This window comes from Lissotriton vulgaris, chromosome 5 (genome assembly GCF_964263255.1).
Source record: "Lissotriton vulgaris chromosome 5, aLisVul1.2, whole genome shotgun sequence".
Classification (NCBI taxonomy): domain Eukaryota; kingdom Metazoa; phylum Chordata; class Amphibia; order Caudata; family Salamandridae; genus Lissotriton; species Lissotriton vulgaris.
In genome coordinates, this window is record NC_141693.1 from 1,142,542,463 (window position 1) to 1,142,566,460 (window position 23,998).

A 23,998-nucleotide genomic window follows, 5' to 3' on the forward strand; every position below is an offset into this window, starting at 1 on the left:
TATATGGCCACAGCAATCTGCATACCCCTATTATTTGGACTGCAAATAAAACGGATGGCTTTTTAGCCAATTTTAGGGACTCTGGTGATAATGCGCAGCTTTGCCAGAATTATTTTCAGCATTTTTAGTACGAGAAAGTATGACAACACTCTGCGGGACTGGTCAGGGTTGGTTTGGCATTCCATCAAAGAACTGGAATAGTTCCTGCGTGCCCATTCGGAATCGCCTTTAAAGTCTAGAGATGTTTTGCCCACTTAATGTGAAAATCGTGCTCTAAAATGCACATCTCGGTCCCATTTTCACAAAATGTTCCCACATAGAGAACATCCACGAGACCTTTGGGGGATGTCAGCTTGTTTACTTTGCTTAATCGTTGAGTTCTGATGCAGGAAGCTGTTTACACTCACCTCTTTCCAAGATCAGCAGCCAGCACTGCAGGGTGCAGTGACACCGAGCTCTCTCTGATAGTGGGCGGGTTATGGTTCGGTGGCTGAGCACTGAGGAGCCATCAGCTGACAGAATCTTGGTGACAGTAGCTGTAAAGCGATCAGAGCTGCAAGACCAATCAGAGCAGTCGGAAACAGCTACATGTGGGTAGGGACAGTGTCTCTGCTGAAAGGTCGGTGGCATGCTCAGTGCTACAAGTGAGATTCCCAGTATTCCAGGACCTTATGCTAAATGGGTACTGTTTGTTTACATGTCTAGTGGAATTTAAGTACGTGTGTTATAAAGCTGATTAGCTGGTACTGCCGCTATTTGTTAATAGGAGCAGTGCCCACAGAGGGCTTGCTTGCCTTAGGGCCTGTGATGTATAGCCAGTTGTATAAGGGCAGTGACGTCACTATGATCAGTTCTATAGGACCAGTGCTAATAGGCACAGCGCAGGGTTAGCGCCACGAGAAAGCTGCTACAAGGGCACGGTATTGTCAGTCCGCAGCCCGTGTGTGTTGCTGCTGCTGCCTCGGATCCTCCTGCGCCTTTAAGGGGCTGCTCCCTGCACCTCCTCCGCTCTTTGTGCTGCGGCTGGGGGAGGACAGCCCCGCCGGCCCCGGGAGGCAGCAGACAGCGCAGGCAGTTACGGGAGCCCCGTGGCCGCGCGGAGGGAACAGGCCGAGCGCCGGGAGAGCAGCTCGGACACTGGCAGGCGAGAGAGGGACCTCCCGCCGCATCCTCCCGCCTCCCTCGCCGCCTCTCGCAGGCAGGGTTTTAAAAATGGCTGCTTAGGAGCTGGCGGAGCTTCCCGCGCAGGCTGGAGCAGCCTCCCTCTGCTCTGGAGAGCGGACCCTGGATCCCTCCCTGCCTGCCTGCCGCCGCCGCCGCGTCCTCTGCTCCTCCCGGGACTGGGCTGCATGGACAGGAGCGAGGGGATGAATTCTATGTGTAACGGGACTTCCAGGCCGTTATCAGTGGAGGGGCAGCATCTCCTCCCCGGGCCGTTATCCATGTGCACCCAGCATCTTTTCTAGGAGACGTAACCTGCGCCAAAGCCCCGCACGACCTGGATTGGACTATATCAGTGGACACCCATTGCCTGCATACTGGGATAACGGGTCTGGTTTTCGCTCTGGACAGACAGCATCTGCCAAGGTACGAATATCTATGGGCTTTAAGCATCACTTCCAGAGCCATTATCAGGACTGCCAACACCTGCTTGTGAGGGCATACATGGACCTTGTATCTATGGGAACCTAGCATCGCCGAGATCCTACTTCCTGTCTGGTCCTTTGTCAGCGCTCAGCATCAACTCCCAGGGAGCTTACTTGGACCCCAGAGCTCGCAGTGCTTGCCTGTGATGGCATGCGTGGACCATGAGCACTGGATAGCCACCGAACCCCGGGTTCAAGAATTTCCTGGCACTTGACCATCTCGGGCCCTTCCTTTCACCGGGCCATATTTTCCTTGCAGGGTACCGTCTTCTGCTTTTGAAAGGCTGTAGGCATCTTTGTTATTGAGAAACATGCACCCTGCGATTTCTAGCCAGTTACCATTAGTGAAGTGCTAGGGTCCTTTGCATCTAGAGGAACTGTCAGTCATCTTCACCGGAAGCCTTGACCAACTCGGTTGGAGCTTGTTTTTGGAAGGTGATAAATGGGAAATTGTCACTCGAGTGCAAAAAACTCTTTCACTGCTGGCCTGCATTTCATAGCAAAAGCGAGTTCATTATCATCGCTGGAGAAACATACATGACGGTACTTCATTTAGGAACTACCAAGGGCAAAATCACCTGAGAGCGAGGATTATCTTCTGAGGTATACATGTCTAAGGGAGTACCTGGCCATGGTTGCCTCCTCATGCACGCATTTGGAGAATCACTTGTTGCTGGTCTACCTGAGCGTAATGTCAGTGGAGAGTCACCTCTACCCCTGTGGCAGTCTGGTCTTGGCATGATACTTCTGTCCAGAGGGCTGAGAAGGGAAGTGGAAAGTTGATCCATTCCAAGAAGCCTGGAGCCTGGTTCCGATTCATTGCCTTCCTCTGAACCCTTGATGAGGTCACTTTGGATGATTGATTGCAAGAGTTGATTTGAAATTTCCCAGTAAGGGTGTGTGTGCAAATTTACTCTCTAGGTTCCCATAGTGTGTTACTTCTTCAAAGCTGGTAGAGGATGAATGGTCTCCACCTCAATCTGTGGTCTAACTGAAGACTTCTTCGAGTCTCCTCACTTGGCCAGACTGTAAATCGCTGCCCGAGGCCCAGCTTCTCTTGGTCAAGTCTTTCCTTTGGGAGGATGAGGTTCGGAAAGAAAGGTCTCTTGCCGCCCCCGTTGATGATGTCGTTGGGGGGGAAGCCCTGGCCTGCCGTCACACTGGAGGATCTTAACAGCTGCTTGCTTTTCTACGGCCTCCTCTACCTGGTCCTCTATGCGCAGGTGTCGCAGTCCAAGCCATGCGAGAAGAACCCTTGCTTCTCAGGCCGCTGTCTCAACTCCACCTGCGTCTGCGACCCAGGCTGGGTGGGTGACCAATGCCAGCACTGCCAGGGGCGGTTCAAGTAAGTGTCCAAGCTACCTTGTCCTTGTTTTGCTTGTGCTGCTTCGAGATGGCCCAACAATCGAATTTACGAGGCATCCCTGTCTCAACGCTCTATGATGTGCGCGCTGGCCGTGGTTGAGTGGTGATGCCGGTTAACATTTCATAAGAGCAATTGAAACGAAGGAGGGGGTCAGGGCAGAGAGGAATGTTCCCACTGGCCCGTTACATTTGCATAACACATGCTGTAGTACTGTGTGCTCTTCTTAAGGGTTTTTACAAATTCATTCCTTGTGGGATTCTGCAGCTGTCTTAAAAGAACCCCTGGTTTATGCATCCCAAGACAGATGTTAACACTGTGACGGTCTAGAGACCTGCTTGAGAGCCCTGGAAAAAGTGAAACCTATTTAGCATAAGCCAGAAGTGTGAGCTTGTATATCATGGGTATGTATATGTTTGCCCCCGTTAGCAGAATTCAGTGTGAGCCAAGGTCAGTATTGTATAGTGCCATTTGTATAGATCAGTTTTTTACAGTTTCCCAACTGAAGGACATGTGCGCCCTCGAAGGCTAATGTACTGTTGCCACGTTGCCCTTATGTTGTCAGTTGAATTATAGGCAGCACTGTCAATCACTGCTCTTGATGTTTAGATTGTCTTTACATCTACTTGTATCCATGAGAACAGCAGTTAGATGGCTACCCTGGGCAGAGCTAAGCCTGGGCTGTCTGTGTACACTTCTTTAAAGTATTAAAACCATCACCACTCCTTGAAGCGTTGATGTACAGTTCAAGGCTTTAGTCACGTGCCTCTGAACCAGGTTCTCCAAGCTGGTGAGATGGACACAGCACCTGCTGCATAGATCTGTGTAGCTTCGAGATCACTGGGTCGTATCGGTGTGGTTCTACCCCAAAAAGAACAATACAAATAGTTCCATTGAGTTGTGTGTTGTAACCTGTAATAACAGCGCCTAGAGGCAGATCGTTGTGCAAACAGTGCTGCGCCAATGTAAAAAGTTGGTAAATGACCTAAACATTCTGGGTTGAAAATGCCCTTGAATCTGCTGATCTGTGCGTCCCGGTTATGCTCATATCCTGCAAGAGCAGCATATTATTATTTTTTTGAAACAGTAAATTACTTTTGTGTTGTCTATTGGTTATTGATCTGGGATATTTGCACACGTGTCCTATCATTATGTTTCTTGTGACTAAATCCCTTTGTGATTAAAATCCCTCGTGGAAAGTAATTGTCACACCAGACTCCGTTACTGTGTACTGCAGCGCTGATTGTGACAAAGTGCACCCGTAAGCTTTTCCCTCCGGGAGGTTTTATTGTAATTATGTAAAAATACGGAGTGGAGTCTCAAAGGTGAGCGTGACATTGAATCTGCACAAACGTGGAGGTTTCATCCCGGGCTATCCGTCATTGAACCCGGCACAAAATGCTATGGAGACTCTGATTGGGTTAGAGCGGTATATAAATTGAGACCGTTACACTGGCTCGTGTGGAATATTTTTATTCTGGAAGAAGTTACAAACAATAGTGTTAAATACCGAGATTGGGGATACTGGAGTGATTTAGCGGCATGAATGGAGGTATGAGTGAATGAACGCCATTTCTAAAGCGCAAAGCGACCTCGATAGCTCAGCGCTGGTCACAGCTTCCAAATTCTAGTTAGACAGATGTTATGAGTTGTTTTCAGAGCCGGAGATGACGGACCGTGCTACCCCTCCCATACGTTTTACCCACGCCCGCCAGCAGGGACGGCTCTAGGCTCATGGCGGCCCTGGGCAGGGAGCCTAGGTAGGGGACCCCCGGAGCGTAGGTAGGGGGCCCCGACGGAACGTAGGCGCGGAGGTCAGTGAAGAGGGGGGGGGGGTCAGGGTGTTTGGAAGTGGAACAGAGCTGGAGGCCACCAAATCCCTTCCAGGGGCCACCATGCAAATATGTATCCATCCTCAGAGGATTATTATATTAAGTATATATATATTGGCTTGGTGGCCCCTGGGGTTTGGTGGCCCTGTGCAGGTGCACAGCTTGCACATGCCTAAGGCCGCCCCTGCCGCCAGGCGCGTGAGGACAGCTACGATGCTCTGTCCACTTGGGGATGATGGGTTGTGACACTGTCACGATAGTCCGCTACCACACTGCGTATGGACTGTAATGTTTGTATCAGCTGCAGGTCTTGCAACATGGACTGTGAAACAGTGTTTCCCACAGTTTGAAGGGGTTCGCTGCTGGAGAAGGCACCTCCCCGTCCTTGCCTGCCCATCGCAGTCTGATGCACAATGCGCGCATTGACCGCGAATAGCCTTTTTTTTTTTTTTTTGTTTACCCTGGTTTTCGGAAGAACTCTGGCTTTTGGGAAATGTTTGGTGTATGAAGGGGCTGCCTGTCATTAGGATGCACGCGGTTTCACTTCAGTGCCAGGCCGGCGTCGCTTAAGCCTCTAGGTACCCTTGCGCGAGGGGCGTGAAGAGTGGGCGCGTGCAGCCAGTCCCTTGTAGACAATGTCAGTGAACTCTTCTGACAGGTTGGAAAAGGGTCCGCAGTGCCTGCCAAGTGACCCCTGGTCACGCGTGGGGATAGAGCCCGAGCCTGTTTTTATAAACTCATATCCAAAGTATGTCAGATTTCAACGTTTTTTTCTTAAAGGGGACCGGTCTCGAATTGTTCATCGTGTGTTTGTTCCCCGTGATGTAACTTGAATCGACTGTAGGCGCTAAAGCACGAGAGCCGGCGAAAGCCGATGAACTAAAGGTGCTTTTCGCATGTAAGAGATTTTTGTGGCCAAAGCTTATACCCCCCTGTTCATGCATTCAAGGCGCCTTGTTGTCCTCACTTGTCCCCAAGTTCAGAGGCATAAAAGTCAGAAAATGAAGTACCATCAGAACTGCTGCCGTCATGTGCTAAGTTTCTGGCCTTCTAATTCAGGGTGGCCTACTGACTCGGGACAAGTACATAGCGCACTGACGCTCCCGTTTCGTTGATAGGCGCAGGGCTTTAAGTGGGATGAAAGAACTGGGGGGAGGGAGGGTCTCTCAAAGGACCGTGGCCAATGTCATTAAGGACGTGGGTTTTAAACTGGTCTGCTAAAAATCTGTGCTTAGCATAGTGTGCCGCCCGACTGGTAAATGTGCTGCTTCTGTCATTGCATCCATGTAAACAATACAACAAGTAACATTACCCTGATAACAAACCAGAATTATTGATTTAAGTCTTAGGCGATGGCTGTCAGTTGCATAAGCTAAATAAGCAATAGCTTCGTTGTATAACATTGAAAATGCTTCCGTTCAGAAATGATGAGACTGTGAAAGAACTATAACGAGTCTCTTTCATGATACCTCAAAGGCCGTGAAGGGTGGTGCTGCTACAGAGCTAAAAAAATAGTTCACCCTGGGGTTAAGGGCAAAAATGGAGAGCCCGATATGGACCCCTTTCAGCACCTGCTTTTCAGAACTGCTGGTGCTGAGCACCGGCAGGACCCGGCCCACTTAAAGCCCTTCTTAAGATTACACTGGAGAGTGGGAGCTGCTGAGACAGGGGAATAGACAGCAGTGACCTAAAGGGAGGTATCCCCTTCTTAGGAAGCCCCCTTAAAGTTGGGGGCCATGGGCTTGCCTATATGTGTAGGCATTTGAAAGGCAAACCTGATCCCATGAAGATGAGCTTTCCTTCACGTGGAGCCCATACAGGGATGGCCTGACCTCTGACCCAGGACCCTTTTGTCTTGAGTCCTGCACTTTGTGCAGCCCGTAGTTTGTGCAATAGAAACCAGGGGATGAGCATAGAGAGCTTTAGTGCACTCTAAGCAAGCTTTACCCATGGCCCCTGCTATCGAGGCAAGGGCCTGCTAGGTCTCTTGGTGCTCACATATACCAAATATGCTTACATATGCCACCGCTGCTCAGTGCGAGCAGGGGCGGCTCCTCCACTAAGGCGGAGGAGCGTCGCCCCACAGCTCTCAAAGCAGTGGAAAAGGGAAAACTAAAATGATAATGCTACCATTTTATTTTTCGTTGCTGCGGGCTGGGTTAGGGCGCGGCGGTGCTGGTGGCTGTAATGCACAGCCTGGTGGGGAACATGCTCTGGCTCTCTATCCCCGTCTGAGTGCTGAACCACGGTGCTCAGACTAATCACAACGCTGCATTGCAGAGTTGCGATTGGCTTAGGGGAGCCTGTGTGCCGGGTGCTTCTTCCGGACTCTGAGTCAGGAAGAGAAGAGAAGCGGAGACGATGGAAAAGGTAAGTGTTTAAAAAAAAAAAATCACCACCTGCCTTACCACCCCTGTTCCCAACCAGCCGCCACTGGCTAGAACGCTTCTCTTTCACATGGCAGAGGCTGCTCCTGTGCCAAGTTTGGCTTGCTATTGTGCAGGTTGAGGTTGCCGAAGTTCCTGTCTTGGGCAGCGTATCGTTTGTGAGAGCTGGGGCTGCTGAAGTGGCAGGCTGTGCTGCTCATGTGCCAAGCTAGACTGGTCCGTGCCAGATGCAGACCCCTTGTGTGCCAAGGTGGGCTGCAGATGGGACAGTAGTCTCTACCTTCTTCCGCTGGTTGAGCTCCTCTCTCCGGAGCAGATATTGAAGTCCCCGGGAGTCTGCTTAGATAAGAATCTCTCCCACAATGTACTGTACATAGTGACTCGTGGGCCTGGCCTTGTTTCCACATGCTGAGTCTCTTGAGGAAAACCCTTCCATTTCTTCTGAAAGCTCAACTTGCGACCCTGGTGCCTGAGTGTGTTCTTTCCAGGCTGTATTTCTGTAACGACCTGCATCTAGATTTGCCAGCAAAGGCCACCCCTAAGCTAAGAATTCCAAACTTTACACAAAGGGCCTAATCACAAGTGCCCTGGTAAATTATGAGCAGGTTTGGGCAGTGATTGCAATTATAAATGGTGCAATGTTATCCCACCTGGTAAGGACAGGGTGTAATAAAAAGTCCACACCCTCTGTTAAATTACAGCAGGTCATACATCCAAAAATGTAATAGGTGAAAAATGCCAGGTGAGTACTGGGACTTGTGGATTTTCATATGGTGCAAAACATAATCCACATGCTATTCTCCATTTTTGAGGGCTAAGGTAGGTGGTATTTATCCCACGGCCTGAATTCTGAATCCCTCAGTATCGGATTTTATTGGGGGCGATAATTACTAGGACATATGTGATCAGGCCTTAAGAGTAATCGTGCACCTGCAGTAATTTGAATATACCACTCGTTTTCGCATAGCCTTCACTGGCTGCCAGTGGAACAGAGATTGACCTTTGAGTTTCAAGGCCTTTATATTTTGTGTAACAATTCTTTTTTCTTTCTCATAACAGAATAGTACAATGACGTCAATTTAATTGATTCAGAAAAGGGGGTGGTGATGAACAGAGTGTCTGAATTAAGCAGACCACTCTTACCCAGTCCAAAGCTCAGGGCTTGATCCATCACCGTTATTTATCTCACTGCACCATCCCAGCTCAGAACCTGGCTATATGCAAATCAGTCTGTTCCTGGCCCAGTGCATCATGGGAACAGGGCAGACTAAACTACCAAGCCAATTCTTCACCAGAAAGGAGACAAGCTACCGGGGACCGGTTTCTGGCATTTCAGCCGTCTTCGGCCCAGCTTGCTTGAATCCTGATGGTGCAGTGAGAAAGGGACTCATGTCTGAGTATACCCTGCCACACTTATAGTGGCCAAAAACGATTCAGAAAAGGGGGTGGTGATGAACAGAGTGTCTGAATTAAGCAGACCACTCTTACCCAGTCCAAAGATCAGGGCTTGATCCATCACCGTTATTTATCTCACTGCACCATCCCAGCTCAGAACCTGGCTATATGCAAATCCGTCTGTCCCTGGCCCTGTGCATCATGGGAACAGGGCAGACTAAACTACCAAGCCAATTCTTCACCAGAAAGGAGACAAGCTACCGGGGACCGGTTTCTGGCATTTCAGCCGTCTTCGGCCCGGCTTGCTGAATCACCACCCCTTGTTGTCAATTTAATTGAGCATTGTATGGGCACTTAATGTGAGAAATAAAACTGTCTTATCTTAGTCACTATCAAATGTATGGTCCTGTACTCTTCTACTTTACTACTTTGTGCAGTGTCTTGTCATCATGGCTTTCCCTATATTTAACAGTGAATTTGATAATACTTTAACAAACAGAAAAGTTCGGTTCAACTTCTCTCTTGTCTGCAGCTCTATAAGCATCATCAGTGTAAACATTATTAACATTGGACATAAACAAGGCGGCTTTTATTCTTCCAGTTCTGCTTCAGATAGTCGTACTTTGGATCCGTTCATTTTCTACCTTGCTTTCCTTCTTCATGCCCCCCTCCGGGTGTGATGTGTTTAACGCATCTTAAACTAATCGTATTTAAAGGGGAGGTGGTGGATGTGTGTAATGTTAGAATGAGAACAGTTGCTATTGTTATTACTAACTTTACTTGGTTTTGTCGGGTAGGCTCTGGGTGTGTTACTGATTTCAGATGAAATAGTCAAATTTTGCATAACTCCCTATCCACTGTTGTGTTCAGGATTATCGGTGCCTGCTAAGTATTGCCCCTTGTCTTGTTAAACGTGTGTAGTGGTCTTTAATGTCATTTGCTCCCAACTTGCAGTTCTTGTGATCTCCCCATGCCATTCCCCAGTAGTGTGTTCTCCTTGGGTCCCCTAGTGTTGACGCATAAAACACAAAAAAACACATTTGTTCCCTAATAGAGTCTGAGCAACGAAGAGTGCAACCGTTCAAGTTCAAAGCGCCAGGATGCCCTTTGGGTGACAGGACTGCGCTTTACAAATACACTAAATAAATAAGTAGTTTCGCTGTGGCCAGAGAAGTTGTGAGACATGAGTAGGAAAAGCAGGGGAGAGGGTGAACATTCCTTTCTCGTCCCGCACATCATTTTGGAAAGGGTTCTGACAACTATCCACCACATGAGACTTGTGTGGTTGCGCTTATGAAGAGCCATTGACTCTTGAACGGAACACGTGTCCCAGCCCTAGTTTGCCCATGGTCTAAAAGAGACAGTCTACGTTCACTCTGGTAAGCACTCCGCTTCCAGTGAAGCAGCTAGTTTTTCCTGTAGGCTATCCCTCCTATCCCATAGCAAGTCTGCTAGTGTTTGCAGATGGTACCTGGCAGAAACGGCATGGCAGAAAACCCACTTGTCATTCATGCGCCAATATTTTTTCCAATATTTTTTTTGGGCAACCTTTTTTTCGGTGAACTTATCTTCCAGGAAACCCCCTTTCCTTCAAGTGATAGAGTAGGTATCTTGAAACGATTGAGGAATGCTCCCTCAGTCTGTCTCGTGTCTCACTGAACTGGACAGTGTAGCTTCCTATAGTACATTGTAAAGATCAATGTTGTCTACTGGGTGCATGTGTAGTAGGCTGTCTTTGTTTTAATGACTGCTATCAGAGACTCTCTTTGTCGCAATTGGCCTGCTAACAGGTGGTCAACTTTGTTCCACCTTTCATAGTGATGCCATTTGAGCTTCACTAATGCGCGCTAAACGTTGTCAGAAAGAAGGATATTAAGGTTATTTTCATTTTCTAGTTTGTGTCGTATATGTTGAGTAGAGTTAGAGTTGTGTTACTTCTTATGTTCAATTCAAGTTGGGACTTGTCATTTTGAGCTTTCTGCCAACGAAGAGTCTGCCATCCTCCGCTCTCTCCCATTACCCTTTCCGGCTGCCTATAACACCTGTGCCAATGGCACAGAGTTCTTATTTTCTGCTAAATATGTTGCAATGTGTCTACTTTAATGTCTTTTTTGCTGGTCCAGTGTTGTTAGGATTAGTGAATGGTCTGTCACCCAGCTCTCCAAAATTTCAAATGTGCTCAAATTTGTTAATAAGGATGTACAGGTCAGAAAATAATCTGTGTGGAATCAAATTTCATGTGTGTTAGAAATGAATGTATATTCACTGCTGTACTGGTGTAGGAATCCCCATCTATCAGCCAACCCAAGGTCAGCCAGCATGTAAGTACTTCCCTGTCATTGTCATTATTTTTATTTGGATATCCTGTTTCGGTTAATATCGGGTGCAGTGTCCGCTTCTAGTCTCTTCTGTGTATTGCTCGTGAGTGACCAAACCGTGAGAAATCCTGAGACTTGGGGGGGGGGGGGGGGGGGAACCAATCTCTGTAAGTATTAGAGGCATAAAAGGAGCCAATAATCAGAGACCTGTCTAATGTTTTCAGATTAATAACCACGTACCCGTTACATATGTTGATGATTTTATGTGAATGCGCCTTCCTGAATAATAATGCTTCGCTATGCTTCCTCAAATTTTGTCTATAGTCCCTTTCCTGACATTGGCAGTATGACTCCTGCTGATTACCATCCCTCCCGATACACGCTTTAGTTAGGCTGATTCTGATTTATTCAAGTGTGTCTCTTTGAGCAGGGCGATATCTTCATGCTTGGATCACAAGTAATTCAAGATATGTTTACACTTGATAAAATGCATCAAGCCATTGACATTTAGAGAGGTCGGTATCAACAGTTTGATCGTGCTAGTGTTTCCTGCTATGTGTCTGTTGGTAGGTTCCTGCGTTGTAGGTTGCTTGGTGATCGTATCCCTGATAGTGCGGCACCTTGCCTTCGGATGTCCGGCAGTTGTGGGGGCTGCCAATTTTGTTTGCGGTCTTACTCTCTCCTGTTCTTTAGGTTTATTTCTCATCTACTTCTTAAAGAGGGTAGGATGAAAGGTCTTCTGGAAGGGACCAGCGAAAGAAGATAAAAGAGTAAAGGCGGGGGAGCAGAGTGAAAAGATCTAATTCAAGGAAATAGTGTATTTAGTGCTGCTTGTGGTGACGCTCTGGTATACTTTCACTTGTATTCCATACAGGTACTGACTCTTCTTTGCTTGATCTTCTCCCCTTTCTTTCTTTTCAGGGAAGTACATGCATATTGAAGCATATCTGAACTACTATCTTTTTGTTATTGGGATTCTGTTTCTTTATGTCTTGATACAGGCCAAATAAAACCAATCATTGCACTATGGTTAAGCTACTGAAAGGTGGGAGTGAGGGTACAGCGACAACCATGGTAGGGTATGAAATAGTCAATATAGATGGGCCGTCGCTTTTCCACATAGAATGCAATAAAAGCTGTTTTCTAAACCAATTTAACGATTCAGAGAACCTTTTCCAAATCGTTTAATTGTCTTGGAACATTATAAAAGTAGTTTTAGCGTTTGCAAACCCTTTGATTTCCCAAATCAGACGGCTTCCAAATGCTAAAACCCTTAGTACATGAGGCCCTTGGTATATAAGCAAAGTAGGGACACAAACCCTCTGCCAAAACCCAAGATAAACGCCTTAGCATCTCATCTGTACAATCTCCTATTACTCAGCAGTTATTATTCGATGGAGCGCGGGCCCGGCTACAGGAACACAGTTAGGCCAACTGAACAAGAGTACCCTAAATCCTGGTTGCGAAGCGTTGTGATGTTCTGTGTCGATGATTTCTCATGCACTCGAGGCGATGCGTCGGTTCCGAAGGGCTGCAAAGTTGTGATGCAAGGTCCCGCGTTGTCAGAGGATTGCTTCGACAAGAGCTTGTGATAGTCCAGCTTCGAGGCGATGCAAGAACCTGCATCTTCGCCTAGGCTGCCATCAATGCGAGATTTGCACTGTGAGGGCATGTGTCAGGGAAACTTCATACAGCCGCGGTTCTGATGCGGGCTACGATACCAATGCGTAGTCCTTGTGTTGAGAGAATCCTGGCAGTAGAGGTGATGTTGGTTCTGCTCGGGTTTGCGCAGTGCAGCAGAGGAGATGCATCTGTTCTCCTGGATCCTCAGATAGGCTGGCAGAGCATCTTCCAGCATACGTAAGTGTCCAGAACTGTGGAGGCACCACTTGGCAGGGTAGGGCTCATAGATGGCAAAGTCCAGGTGCTGGGCTCAAGGTTGTTGGTGCCTTCTGTCCTTGAGGCTGTAGACAGGAGGCCAGCCAACTAGCCCTTGGCATCACTCTGGGGTCCTGGGTTCAATAGATGCAGGTCCACTCCTTCACACCTGGGCAAGAAAGCAGCAGGCAACACAGCAGAACAGCAGTCCTTCAGAGAAGCAGACCTTTCAGCAGCACAGCAGCCCTTCCTGGTAGAGTTCCACAAGTCCAGAATTGTACTGAAGAGTTGGTGTCTGGGGTCCCATATTTAGAACGTTCTAGAGGTTTCCACTTGATGTCCCCAGGCATTGTGCCTTTCCTGTCATGGTTCCAGATTCACAACAGGGGTATTTAGCAATTTGTGTGGAGGGAGGACACATTCTTTTCAAGTTCAAGTAGGGCTGTGCCCCTTTCCACCCTTCCATTCTGATAGTAATGGCCAATCCAGGCACTCGTAAGCTCCCTACTGTGTGTGGCTGTCTAGGAGGAATACACAAAGCCCAACTGTCAACTACACCCAGTCATGTGACCCAGAGACAGGCTGCAGGCTCCAAATGGTTAAGCCCAGAAAATGCCAACCTCCTGAAAGTGGCATTTTCAAAATTGTAATTTAAAATTAGACATCACCATGAGAGAGGATGTCTCATTACAATTCCAGAGACATCAGACATAAACTGGTTACCTGCTCTCATTTGGAAATTACCACTTATTAAATGTAATAAGGTAATTTCACTGTCAGTCTGTGGGAGAGGTATGCCTTGCAGTAGTGAAAAACGAATTTACGAGTTACCATATGCAAAGCTAAAAAGTACATGTCCCTTTATTTAATACACTGCCCTCTACGCTGTACAGGGTCTACCCTAGGGGTGACTTATAAGTATTAAAAAGGAAAGTTTGGGCCTGTCAAAATGTTTATTTTGCCAGGTCGATATTGCAGTTTAAAAACAGCACACATAGGCAGCAATAACAGACCTGAGACCTGTTTAAACTGCTATTTAAGTGGGTGGCACAATACGTGCTGCAGGCCCTCAAGTAGCATTACATTTACAGGCCCTGGGCACAGGTAGTGCCACTTTACTAGGGACTTACAAGTACATTAAATATGTCAATGTCACTCATGTTCCAAGGCTTGGATTCCTAGGGTGGCAGGCAGGTACCACTGGATAATAGTATTTTGACGGATTTTAGGCCATGCTGACGATGTTAACTGTTATCCAGATCTTCATTTGCCATTTTTCTCCCCTGATAAATTCTCCTTTTTCACTACTCTTCATTTTCCGCTCCCCATCCTCCTATCTCCCTTCCCTCTTCTCTCCTCTCGCTCCTTCATCCCTCTTCTTGCCCACTCCACTAGCCTCACTGCTCCCACTAACCAACTCTTTGGAGCATCTAGCGCGGTAGCGTAGGAGGGACACGTCTCCTTGCTCCTTAGCTAAGTACCCTGCACTAGGCTATGTTATTATGTTTTTCAGAGACGGATATTATTTTCAAGGTTAATATACAATATCTCGAAAAACATGCACATAGTTGTTATCTTGAAAAGTGTTCATAAGTTAACAAAGTGCAAATGGGCTGATGTTAGTTTGATGGGAAATAAGTTAAGAAATCCTGCCAGTAGATACTTCATCAAATCTGAAAGAAAAAGGCCTTCATCTCATGGGAATGCAAGCTAATATTACTGTTAAAGATCACAGGTTTGCTGTGAAGATGATTGACGCACCAGTTATTTATTTATTTGAGTTATTGCACACCCGCACATTTCTCCAACAGTGTTCCTCAAAAACGTTGTCATGCCAACATTTGATCACCGTTCTAGTGAGCGGTGCCTTTGGAGATATTTCAGGTATGTGGTATTTAAATGGACAATGAGAGTCCCATTTCTGCATATTATTCAAGGGAGTTACTAGCACCTTTGACTTTAAAGTCACAGTTTTGGGGATGAAGGAAATGCGCCTTTAACTTTGGCCACATTTAGTCGCTCCTTGTTAGTGTCTTTTATTATTCTGTGTCCATAAACATGCCAAGGACTCGAGCTTTTAATCAATATTGAAAAGGTAAACTGGTCTGCCAATGGGACCAAAGGCAGTGCGATGTCACCATTTCCTGTGAGGTCATTAGGAAGGTCAAATGGATTGCAGTGACCTCTCCCGGGCCATGTGATTTGGCGATGTCCTTAGCCATGAGGTTGTGTTTTTATCTGTTTGTTTTTACTTGTGTAATCTGAGCAGTTAGGGAAATTCAACGTAGTTGTAATACTGATCAATTCGTAATGAGTCATCAACCACAAGTTGGTGTAAAGGGACTAATTCCTTCTGTACGCTGTGCTTGTGTTGTGAAACAGAAAGTAGCTCATTTCATTTCATAAAGCTTTATTCGGAACATTTAAAAAACATTTCCATAAAAGCACAAATAATACAGACAATTCATACAATTCTTAGAGGCAAACATAATATACATATAAATCAACTAACAAAATACACATATTGCAAAATATCCAGAGGGGGATGGAATAAATATTTAAAATGTACAGAAATTTTGATTTAAAAACACATACTTTTCCTGGCGCTAATCGCTTTATATAAAAAAGATGCAGTAAAAAAACAAATGTCCGCATGATTCAGATTAAAAATCAATTTCATAGCCTCTGTTGTGTCTCTCACTCCAAATCTAATGAATAATGGCTTCAGATAGAATTTCCTTAACTCAGTGTACAAATCACAAGTTAACAAAAAGTGCTTAGTACATTGTTTGGACTTATTGTCACATTTACAGGGACCAACAGGGCGCGATTTGATGTTAGGCCACGCGACCAGATGATGTGCTATACCCATCCTCATTCTGGTCAATACAAACTTTTTTTTTTTGTTTAAGAAATTTTTATTAAGCAATAAAAAGTGATACAAGAAACATGTCATGAAAAATTAGGAAAAAGTACATATGAGTGTAATAATAATTAAAAGACATCAATCTACAGGAATTTATATAGAGAAAAGAAAGGTATGAAAAGATAGAGAGGAGAAAGAAGAAAAGAAAGGATTGGAAAGGAGAAAAGAAAAGGAAGAAAGCAGAAGACAGGGAAAGAGGAGAAGAGAGAGAGAGGAGAAAAAGGAAAGAAGAATTAAGGGATCATGAGGGACAAGGAGCACGCGGTAAGGGAGAAGGATTGGAGGAGAGATATGAAGTAAAGGGAAGCCATAATAAGTCAGATTTGATTTTCAAAGGAATAGAGGTAGAAGAGGCAATAGAAATTCTATGTTCGTCACATATATAATTCCACCATGTGTGGACCGAGAGTTTAGAATTATCTTTCCAGCACGATAAAATAACTTTAAATGCAAGTGCAATAAAAAGGTCTAACAACTTAGCAGAAGAGGGTGAACTAATATCAATATCATCAGATAAAGAACCTAGAAATATGTGTGTAAAAGACAAGTGTGAAGAAAGAGATAACATTTTCATACATATATTCCAAACAGCAATCCAAAAAGATAAAACTGGGGAACAATAGTAAAGTTGGTGTTGTAGAGTACCAGGATCTTTAGAACAGGACCAACATAATGGAGAGGAGGTTGGAGAAAATTTATGTATAGTAACCGGTGTAATAACAACTCTGTGGTAAATAAAAAGTAGGGATTGGGTAATGCGTGCAGCAACCGAAACTTTGAAGAGTCGAGACCATATACGATCCCACAATGCAGTGTCAAAGGAGACATCCAGATCAGCTTCCCAAGCAGTCTCCACTGGAGACTTAAATCGAACAGAACAATTAGATAATAAAAGTGAATATACCAGAGCAGCTTTAGGTTGTTGGGTAGAAAAAAGAGGATAAAGTGGAGTGACCGGAGTAAAAGAAGAAAAAGAATCAGAGGAAGAGGATAACGAGGATAAATGAGATTGAATAGCAGAGATTATAATAGAATATTCAGCAAGAAAAGAGGAGGGTAAGTTAAACTTATTTTGTAGATCCACAAAAGAAAGGAGAGTAGAATCAAGAAAAAATTGATGTACAAACATTATATCCTTTTCCTTCCAGTGTTTAAAGTAAAATGATTTACCTTTATATCTAAGAAATTTGTTGTACCAAACTACAGATGATAAAAAACATTGAAGAGGGGAAAGGGAAGAGGAAAAAATATTTTGCAGGGTAGATTGGCAATATTTCAAAATAGGATACTTGGATATAAAGGTACAATTTGACATGAAAGGAACATGTTGAAATGAGAAATCTTTTAAAAAAGAGCGTTCCAGGAGCACCCACTTAGGGACAGGAGTATCAAGGAAATCATATGCCAAGGAGAAGGATTGTTTGATAAGAAAGGCAGAATGGTAAGAGCCAAAATCAGGGAAACGAACACCACCTTCATTTTTAGGGCGAACCAGCTTATGCAATCCAATGCGGGGATGTTTATTATTCCATAAAAATTTTGTGCAGATTGAGTTGATACGGGAAAAATAGGATTTAGGGATTTTGAAGGGGAGCATAGAGACTGTGTATAAAACATGAGGGGTAATCATCATTTTGATGGTATCTAGTCTACCCCACCAAGAAAGAAATAGGGGAGACCAAATCTGTAGAAGTGATTGAATTTTCTTAATTAACGAATCAAATGTTATTTTAAGGGTATCTTTTAGCGAGGAAGAGAACCATATGCCGAGGTATTTAATTTTAGAAGGACACCATGCAAAATCAGTATTATTAAACATATATTGAAAACACAAAGAGTTAAGGGGAAGCACTTCTGTTTTGGATAAATTGAGCTTATATCCTGATATTGAGGAATATAACTGAACTTCATCTAAAAAGGGTGGGAGGGAAGATTCAGGATTAGACATGTAAATAAGGACATCATCAGCGTACGCTGAGAGTTTAGTTTCAACAGAGGAGAATTTTAAACCAGTGATGTGGGGGTTAGAACGAATACGTTGTAAAAAGGGTTCAAGGCATAGGATAAATAATAAAGGAGAAAGGGGACAGCCTTGTCTTGTGCCTCTTGTTAAAGAAAAAAATCTGGAAAATTGGTTGTTAACAAAAATACTGGCACGAGGGGAAGAATAAAGGAGTTTGACTAATGCTATAAAATTTGGACCAAAACCAAACCAAGTAAGGGTTCGAAACATGTACTGCCAATTAATACGATCAAAAGCTTTTTCAGCATCTAGGGAAAGGGCTGCTAATGGGGTTTTGACATTTTTACTGTGGGAGAGGACATTGGAAAAAAGACGGGCATTATCCGCAGCAAGTCTGCCCTTAACAAACCCCACCTGGTCCGTGTTGATTAAGCGAGGGATAATGGAATCAAGGCGAGAGGCAAGAATTTTAGCAAAAATTTTACAATCATAATTAATTAAGGAAATGGGGCGGAAATTCTTACATTGGGAATGATCCTTATCGGGTTTCGGGATGATGACAATGAGGGCATCCAAGAATGACCCAGAGGCCTTAGCTTCAAAAATAAAAGAATTAAATAATTGAAGGAGTTTGGGAGCAAAAAACGAATGAAAGGAGGAGTAAAATTCAATCGGCAGGCCATCAGGACCAGGGGCTTTTGATTTCTTAAGGGAATGAATAGCTGAGGTAATCTCTTGGAGAGTAATTTCACGTTCTAGGTGTGAAAATTCAAGAGGAAAGGCTGGGGGGGAGGGAAGGCCTTCAAAAAAAAGTTGTTAAGTTAGCATCAGAAGGGTGAGTATCATCTGTATATAGGGCTTGATAGTAATTGTGAAAAACTTCAGCAATGTCTTCATCGGAGGTGACCAGCTTGTTGAGTGAGTCATTAAAAATTGGGCCGACAGCTTTGCGTTCAGATTTGATTTTCAAGTAGTTGGCCAACATTTTACCTGCTTTGTTCTGACCCCCATGATATTTAGATTTTATTTTAAGGAGGGTATGACAAGCTTCATTAGTTATAATTTTATTGAGAGCTGTTTTGGCACGGATCAGGTCCTGAAGGGCAGATGGGGATTTGGAGGAGAAATATGTATGTTCAAGGGTTTTAATATGTTTAAGTTGATCTTCATATTTTTGCTTGTTAAGCTTCTTTTTGGCAGAAACATAGGAAATCGTAAAAGCACGAAAAGAAGCCTTAAAAGCATCCCAAGTATTAGGAATGGAAGTATCAACAGGGTCATTAAAGGAAAAATACTCATTAAAAAACTCAGTAAATTTTTTCATAAAAGTGGCATCAGATAAAAGAAAAGAGTTACATTTCCAACGACTAAAATTAGAGGGACTAATAGATAAATCCAGGGTAGTGTAAACCGGTGCATGATCAGAAATAAAAATAGAGCCAATAACAGATTTTTGAAGGGAGGGAAGGAGAGACTTACTGATCATAATGTAATCAATCCTTGAACGTGTATGGTGGACATTAGAAAAAAAAGTATATTCCAGTAAATCAGGATTACACACTTTCCACGAGTCATACAGAGGACGAGAAGCAATGGCAGATTGAAAAGCCTTATGGGTTTTATCAGGTTGGAATTTACTCGAAGACAAGCGATCTGAAAAAGGGTCCAACCACTGGTTAAAATCACCAGCAACGATGAAATTAGGACAGTCAATGGATGCAGTAAGCAACTTAATGTCTTTCCAAAATTTGGGGTCTGGACGAACAGGGCCATAAATATTCAATAAGACCATTGTCTTGTTGTGAATAACAACCTTTGCCATTGCCCAACGACCTTCATCATCATTTTGAGAGGAGATAATTTGTGCATTTAAAGCCTTATGAAATAATATAGCAACCCCTCCTTTTTTGTTGACCGCAGGAGAAAACACGACCTGACCCACCCATTGTCTCTTTAATTTAAGGGAATCAATGTCCGAGCAATGAGTTTCTTGAAGAAAGACAACCTGCGAATGAAATTTGGTTAAGTGAGACAATACCTTCTGACGCTTGACAGGATGACCAAGACCACGAACATTCCAAGAGACAAAATTACACATGTCGGAAGGAGGAAGGAGTGGGCGAAGAGTGGAGGTAGCACACAGCAGGGAGATCACTATATAGGGGGAGACAAAAAATAACGATTAAACATTGGAGTAGGAGATCGCTCATTTCAAGAAGGGAAAGAAAAACCAAATAGCATGGAAGGAAGAAACGGAGAAGTAAATGAAACAGCAGAGGTAGCTTGAGAAGAAGGAAGGAAGGAAAGAGAGATAAGAGAAAGAAAGAAGGAAGATACAGAAAGAAGGAGAGAGAATTAGAAAACAGGTCAAGGCACGAAGGCTTGATCTGAGAAGAGAACAGTAACCGAAACATGTGAGACGCGGGTACACCAGAGAGAGGACAAGACCCACGAGCAAACCATATACGGACAAATTAGAAAGGATAAACACAAGGATGTGAGAAGAGAGTATAGAAGAAAAATAGAAAGGGGAGATAAGGTAAGAGAAAATATAGAGAGTAAAGCAGTAACGTTAGAAGAGGAAAAACATTGAAAGACGAAGAGGCATTAGCTGGCAGTTTCCATGGTGGACGGAGTGATACTCATCAAATAGTCTCGAAGTTTCTGGGGATCATCATACGACTTGGTACGCCCATTGTGTGTGATCTTGCAGAAACAGGGATGAAGAATTCCATACTGAATGTTGAGTTGTCTCATCGTGGGACGAAGATTCAGGAATTCCTTACGTCGAGCATTGGTAGCAGAAGAGAGGTCTTGGGAAATGAAGATGTTGTGACCAGACCACTGGAGACGACGTTTGGCCCTGGCGGCTTTTAGAACAGCCATGAGTTCTGTGAACTCCAAGAATAACATGATGATTCCACGTGGTTTGGTTGCGTTGGAATTAATACGGCCAAGACGATGCGCTCTCTGGATGTTGAGAGGATGAGTCGATGGGGAGAGTTCCAAAAGTTCCTGAAGAAGTTTCCGAATGAAAGAGACCATGTCGGACCCCTCCAAATTTTCCGGAACACCATAAACGCGTAGGTTGTTGCGTCTATTTCTATTTACCAAATCTTCGGTGTGTAATTTGAGTTTGTGGATTTCTTGTTCCAAAAGTGGAATCCGGGTTGAGAGGTCTTGGACATCGCTGACACGTTGTTCTAAGTTCAAAACCTTATTTTCCATGACCACCCAGCGCTCCTCAATCTGCTGAAGCTTAGCGTTGGTAGCAGTCATAAACGGTTGGAGACCACGCACCTCCTCAAGGATTGAGTCCAGAACAGGATTAGTCGAAGAGTTAATGGGGGAGGGTGGGTCATTCTTTGGTCTTTTAGGTTTTGTTCCTGTTTGCGATAACTTCGGCGAAGTAGAGACATTCGCCATGGTGCTAGGATGAGGAAAGGAAGCTATGCCCAATAATGCTGTTGAATAGGAAATGTGTGGATGCCCAAATGTGGTAGGGGCACACCTTGTGGCAAAAAAGAGGACACTGAGACACACTATTTATCAGTGTGCGAATGAAATAACAGCCACACGAGGACAAACAAGAGGCATCCACTAACTCATAGGCTTGACATTGTGACGGACCTTCATGGCATTATGGAGTGTCAGATTAGATGAATAGAGCACCAAGACATTCACAAGGAAGCATAGAAAATGTATTAAGGTATTGGAGGAGACCGATGGTCATTAGAGGTCAGAAGAACAAGAAACTTGTTGTAACGCTAAGGCATTCATCACATTCCTTGAGCAAAGCAAAAGTAGAATGTTAGGCATCCAGAGGCACAAAATGGCGGTCGTTCTACCACAGAGAAAAAAAAACTGCGCTTTTAAATTGGAAAGCGGGAGTAGCGTCAGAAGTGAAAAATAGTCCACAGCAACTCATGAATGATTTAGAGTCCTAAGCGGTAACAGCGCCAAGCTAGCGCCAGAGCAAAGGAAGAAGGAGCAGGAGCAGCGCAGAAAAAACACACGGACCGGCGGCATACAAAATGGCGGCCGTTCGTGTTACGAAGTGAAGAGAAAGTTACCAATACCAATTGTCCTTGAAACTGCGCTCTTTTCGGTCGGCAAAGTACTGCATTGTGGAGTCCCCACCTTCCGACACTGAAATCCGGCAGGAAAACCGTCCGAAGGGCGGTTTTGACGCTTTCTCACGGCATCCGCGGGTTGTCCGAAACGGAGCTCACGGGAGAGACGTCCTCTATCGCCGGCGCGCAAGCCACGCCTGGTCAATACAAACTGGTGTGAGGATCTAGTCACCTGTGATAAATATGGTCTGAAACCGGAAAATTCATTCATGTTATTGTATAGTACACAAGTTGTTAATTTAGATTCCTCCAAATGATGCCTTTCGTTACAGTGATTTAAAAATATTGTTTTCACATCAGATTTGGAGATTTCCGAAAGCCTGTAGGGGTCCATTAAAACATTGATACCAAATACATTTTGTACACGGTCAATAATGTAACCGATCCAGGGGATCTTCAAGTGTTGGTCCAATAGAAGGCAGTCCTTAATAATTGCTCTGTTCAGAGTGGTACCTTCACTGAGCCAGATCGAGCGCCACAATAGAATGGGCCTTAACATGATCAAATCATTTAGGGCTTGGGTCCCTGTTTCATTGTAAACCAAGGAGTTGGAAGTAGACCTGGGTAAGCATAGGAGCTTTTTCAGGAAGAGGTTCTCCTCTACCTGCAAGCTCTTAGCAGATATCACCCCCCAGACTCCTGCCCCATACAGGGCAGCCGAACGACATTTAGATTTATAGATGTTTAACATATCTTTAATGCGTCTATTCCCCAATTTCTTGGCAAACAGAAAGACCCCATTGGCGCTCCTAGTCATCTTAGTTCTGACCACCTTATGTTCATTGGCCCAGCTCCCGTTATGCGAAAAGGTAATTCCCAAATAGCAAAAATTTTCAACTTTTTTCACTGGTTCACCATCAATAACATAGTGGGTTTTCCCATTCCTTTTAACTTTTCCAGAGATGCACTCCATTACGTAAGTCTTAGCCTTATTAATCACCAGTTTCCTATTCTTAATAAAGGATACAAAGCAGTCCATTAAGCGTTGGAGACCCAATGGTGTCCTTGACAGTAACACTGCGTCGTCCGCATAGAGTAATACTGGTATGTTAAAATTATTAACTCTAGGGGCATCTGCAGCGACTGCCTGCAGGGCAGATTCAACCTCATTAATAAAAAGGGTAAAAAGCAGGGGCGCAAGAACGCATCCCTGTCTGATGCCCCTTCCTATCCCAAACTTAGTGGTACACTCTCCATTGGGTCCATAGCGAACACTGGTGCGAAGTTTTTCATACAAACGGGCTAAGAAGTAAATAATTCCCTCTGGAGCACCCATCTCCAGTAGTTTGGCCCATAGTATTGCGTGATCTACCAGATCAAAGGCACTACTAAGGTCGGCGAAACAGAGATAGAGCGACCCGTTTTTTGCCTTGGTATATTTTCCCACCAATAGCTCTAGATTCAAACACTGTTCTATAGTACCACGGCCTTTTCTAAAGCCAAACTGGCAATTACTTAAAATCTCATTAAATTCAGCCCACTCTTCTAATCTTACAAGGAGGACCCTACTCATGATTTTAACAGATGAATCCAATAAGGATATAGGTCTATAGTTTTTTGCATCCCCACGATCTCCTTTTTTAAAAATAGGGATGATTATTGACTCTTCCCATGTAGACGGTATATTACCGCTAACAGCTGTGTTAAAGATTTTGGTGAGCAAAGGCCCCCATATATCTGGGGCGGTCTTGTACACGTCTATGGGAACGCCATCTGGCCCCTGGGCCTTGCCTCCTTTGCTAGCTCTAATACTAGCCATGGTTTCACTGATAGTTATATCTAAGGCAAGGATGGGCCACCTATCCCCATTAATATCTTTTAAATTACAAGAATCAAAGATTTTAGAAAAATGTTGGATCCATGAGTCCATGCTCACGTTAGAAGTGAGTTCAGGAACCCTATCATCTTTTAGAAATGGGCTATTTACCGTGGACCAAAACAGGGTACAATTGTTCGTGTCTGCCGCTAGGGTGAGGTTATCCCAAGCCTCTTGCTGTAATTCAGCTTTCCTACGTTTCAGGGTAGAATTAAAACCCTGTCTAAGTTGGGCCACCAAAACTTTGTCCCTCGGTTTGGCTGCAAGGGCCTCTTTGAGTTCTTTGCGGGCATTGGAACAGGCATGATCAAACCAGCCCCTTGGACACCTTGCTTTGGACC

At 44.6% G+C, this 23,998-nt stretch overlaps 1 protein-coding gene across 1 annotated transcript in view; it reads left to right on the forward strand.

The window, feature by feature from the left end:
* The first annotated feature begins 1,009 nt into the window (after positions 1-1,009).
* ATRNL1 (attractin like 1) overlaps positions 1,010-23,998 on the forward strand; it is a 1,808,663-nt gene continuing 1,785,674 nt past the window's right edge. Inside the window, exon 1 of the mRNA XM_086919594.1 lies at positions 1,010-2,991. Coding sequence (XP_086775720.1) covers positions 2,729-2,991 — 263 coding nt within the window. The 5' untranslated portion in view covers positions 1,010-2,728. The remainder of the gene's footprint in view (positions 2,992-23,998) is intronic.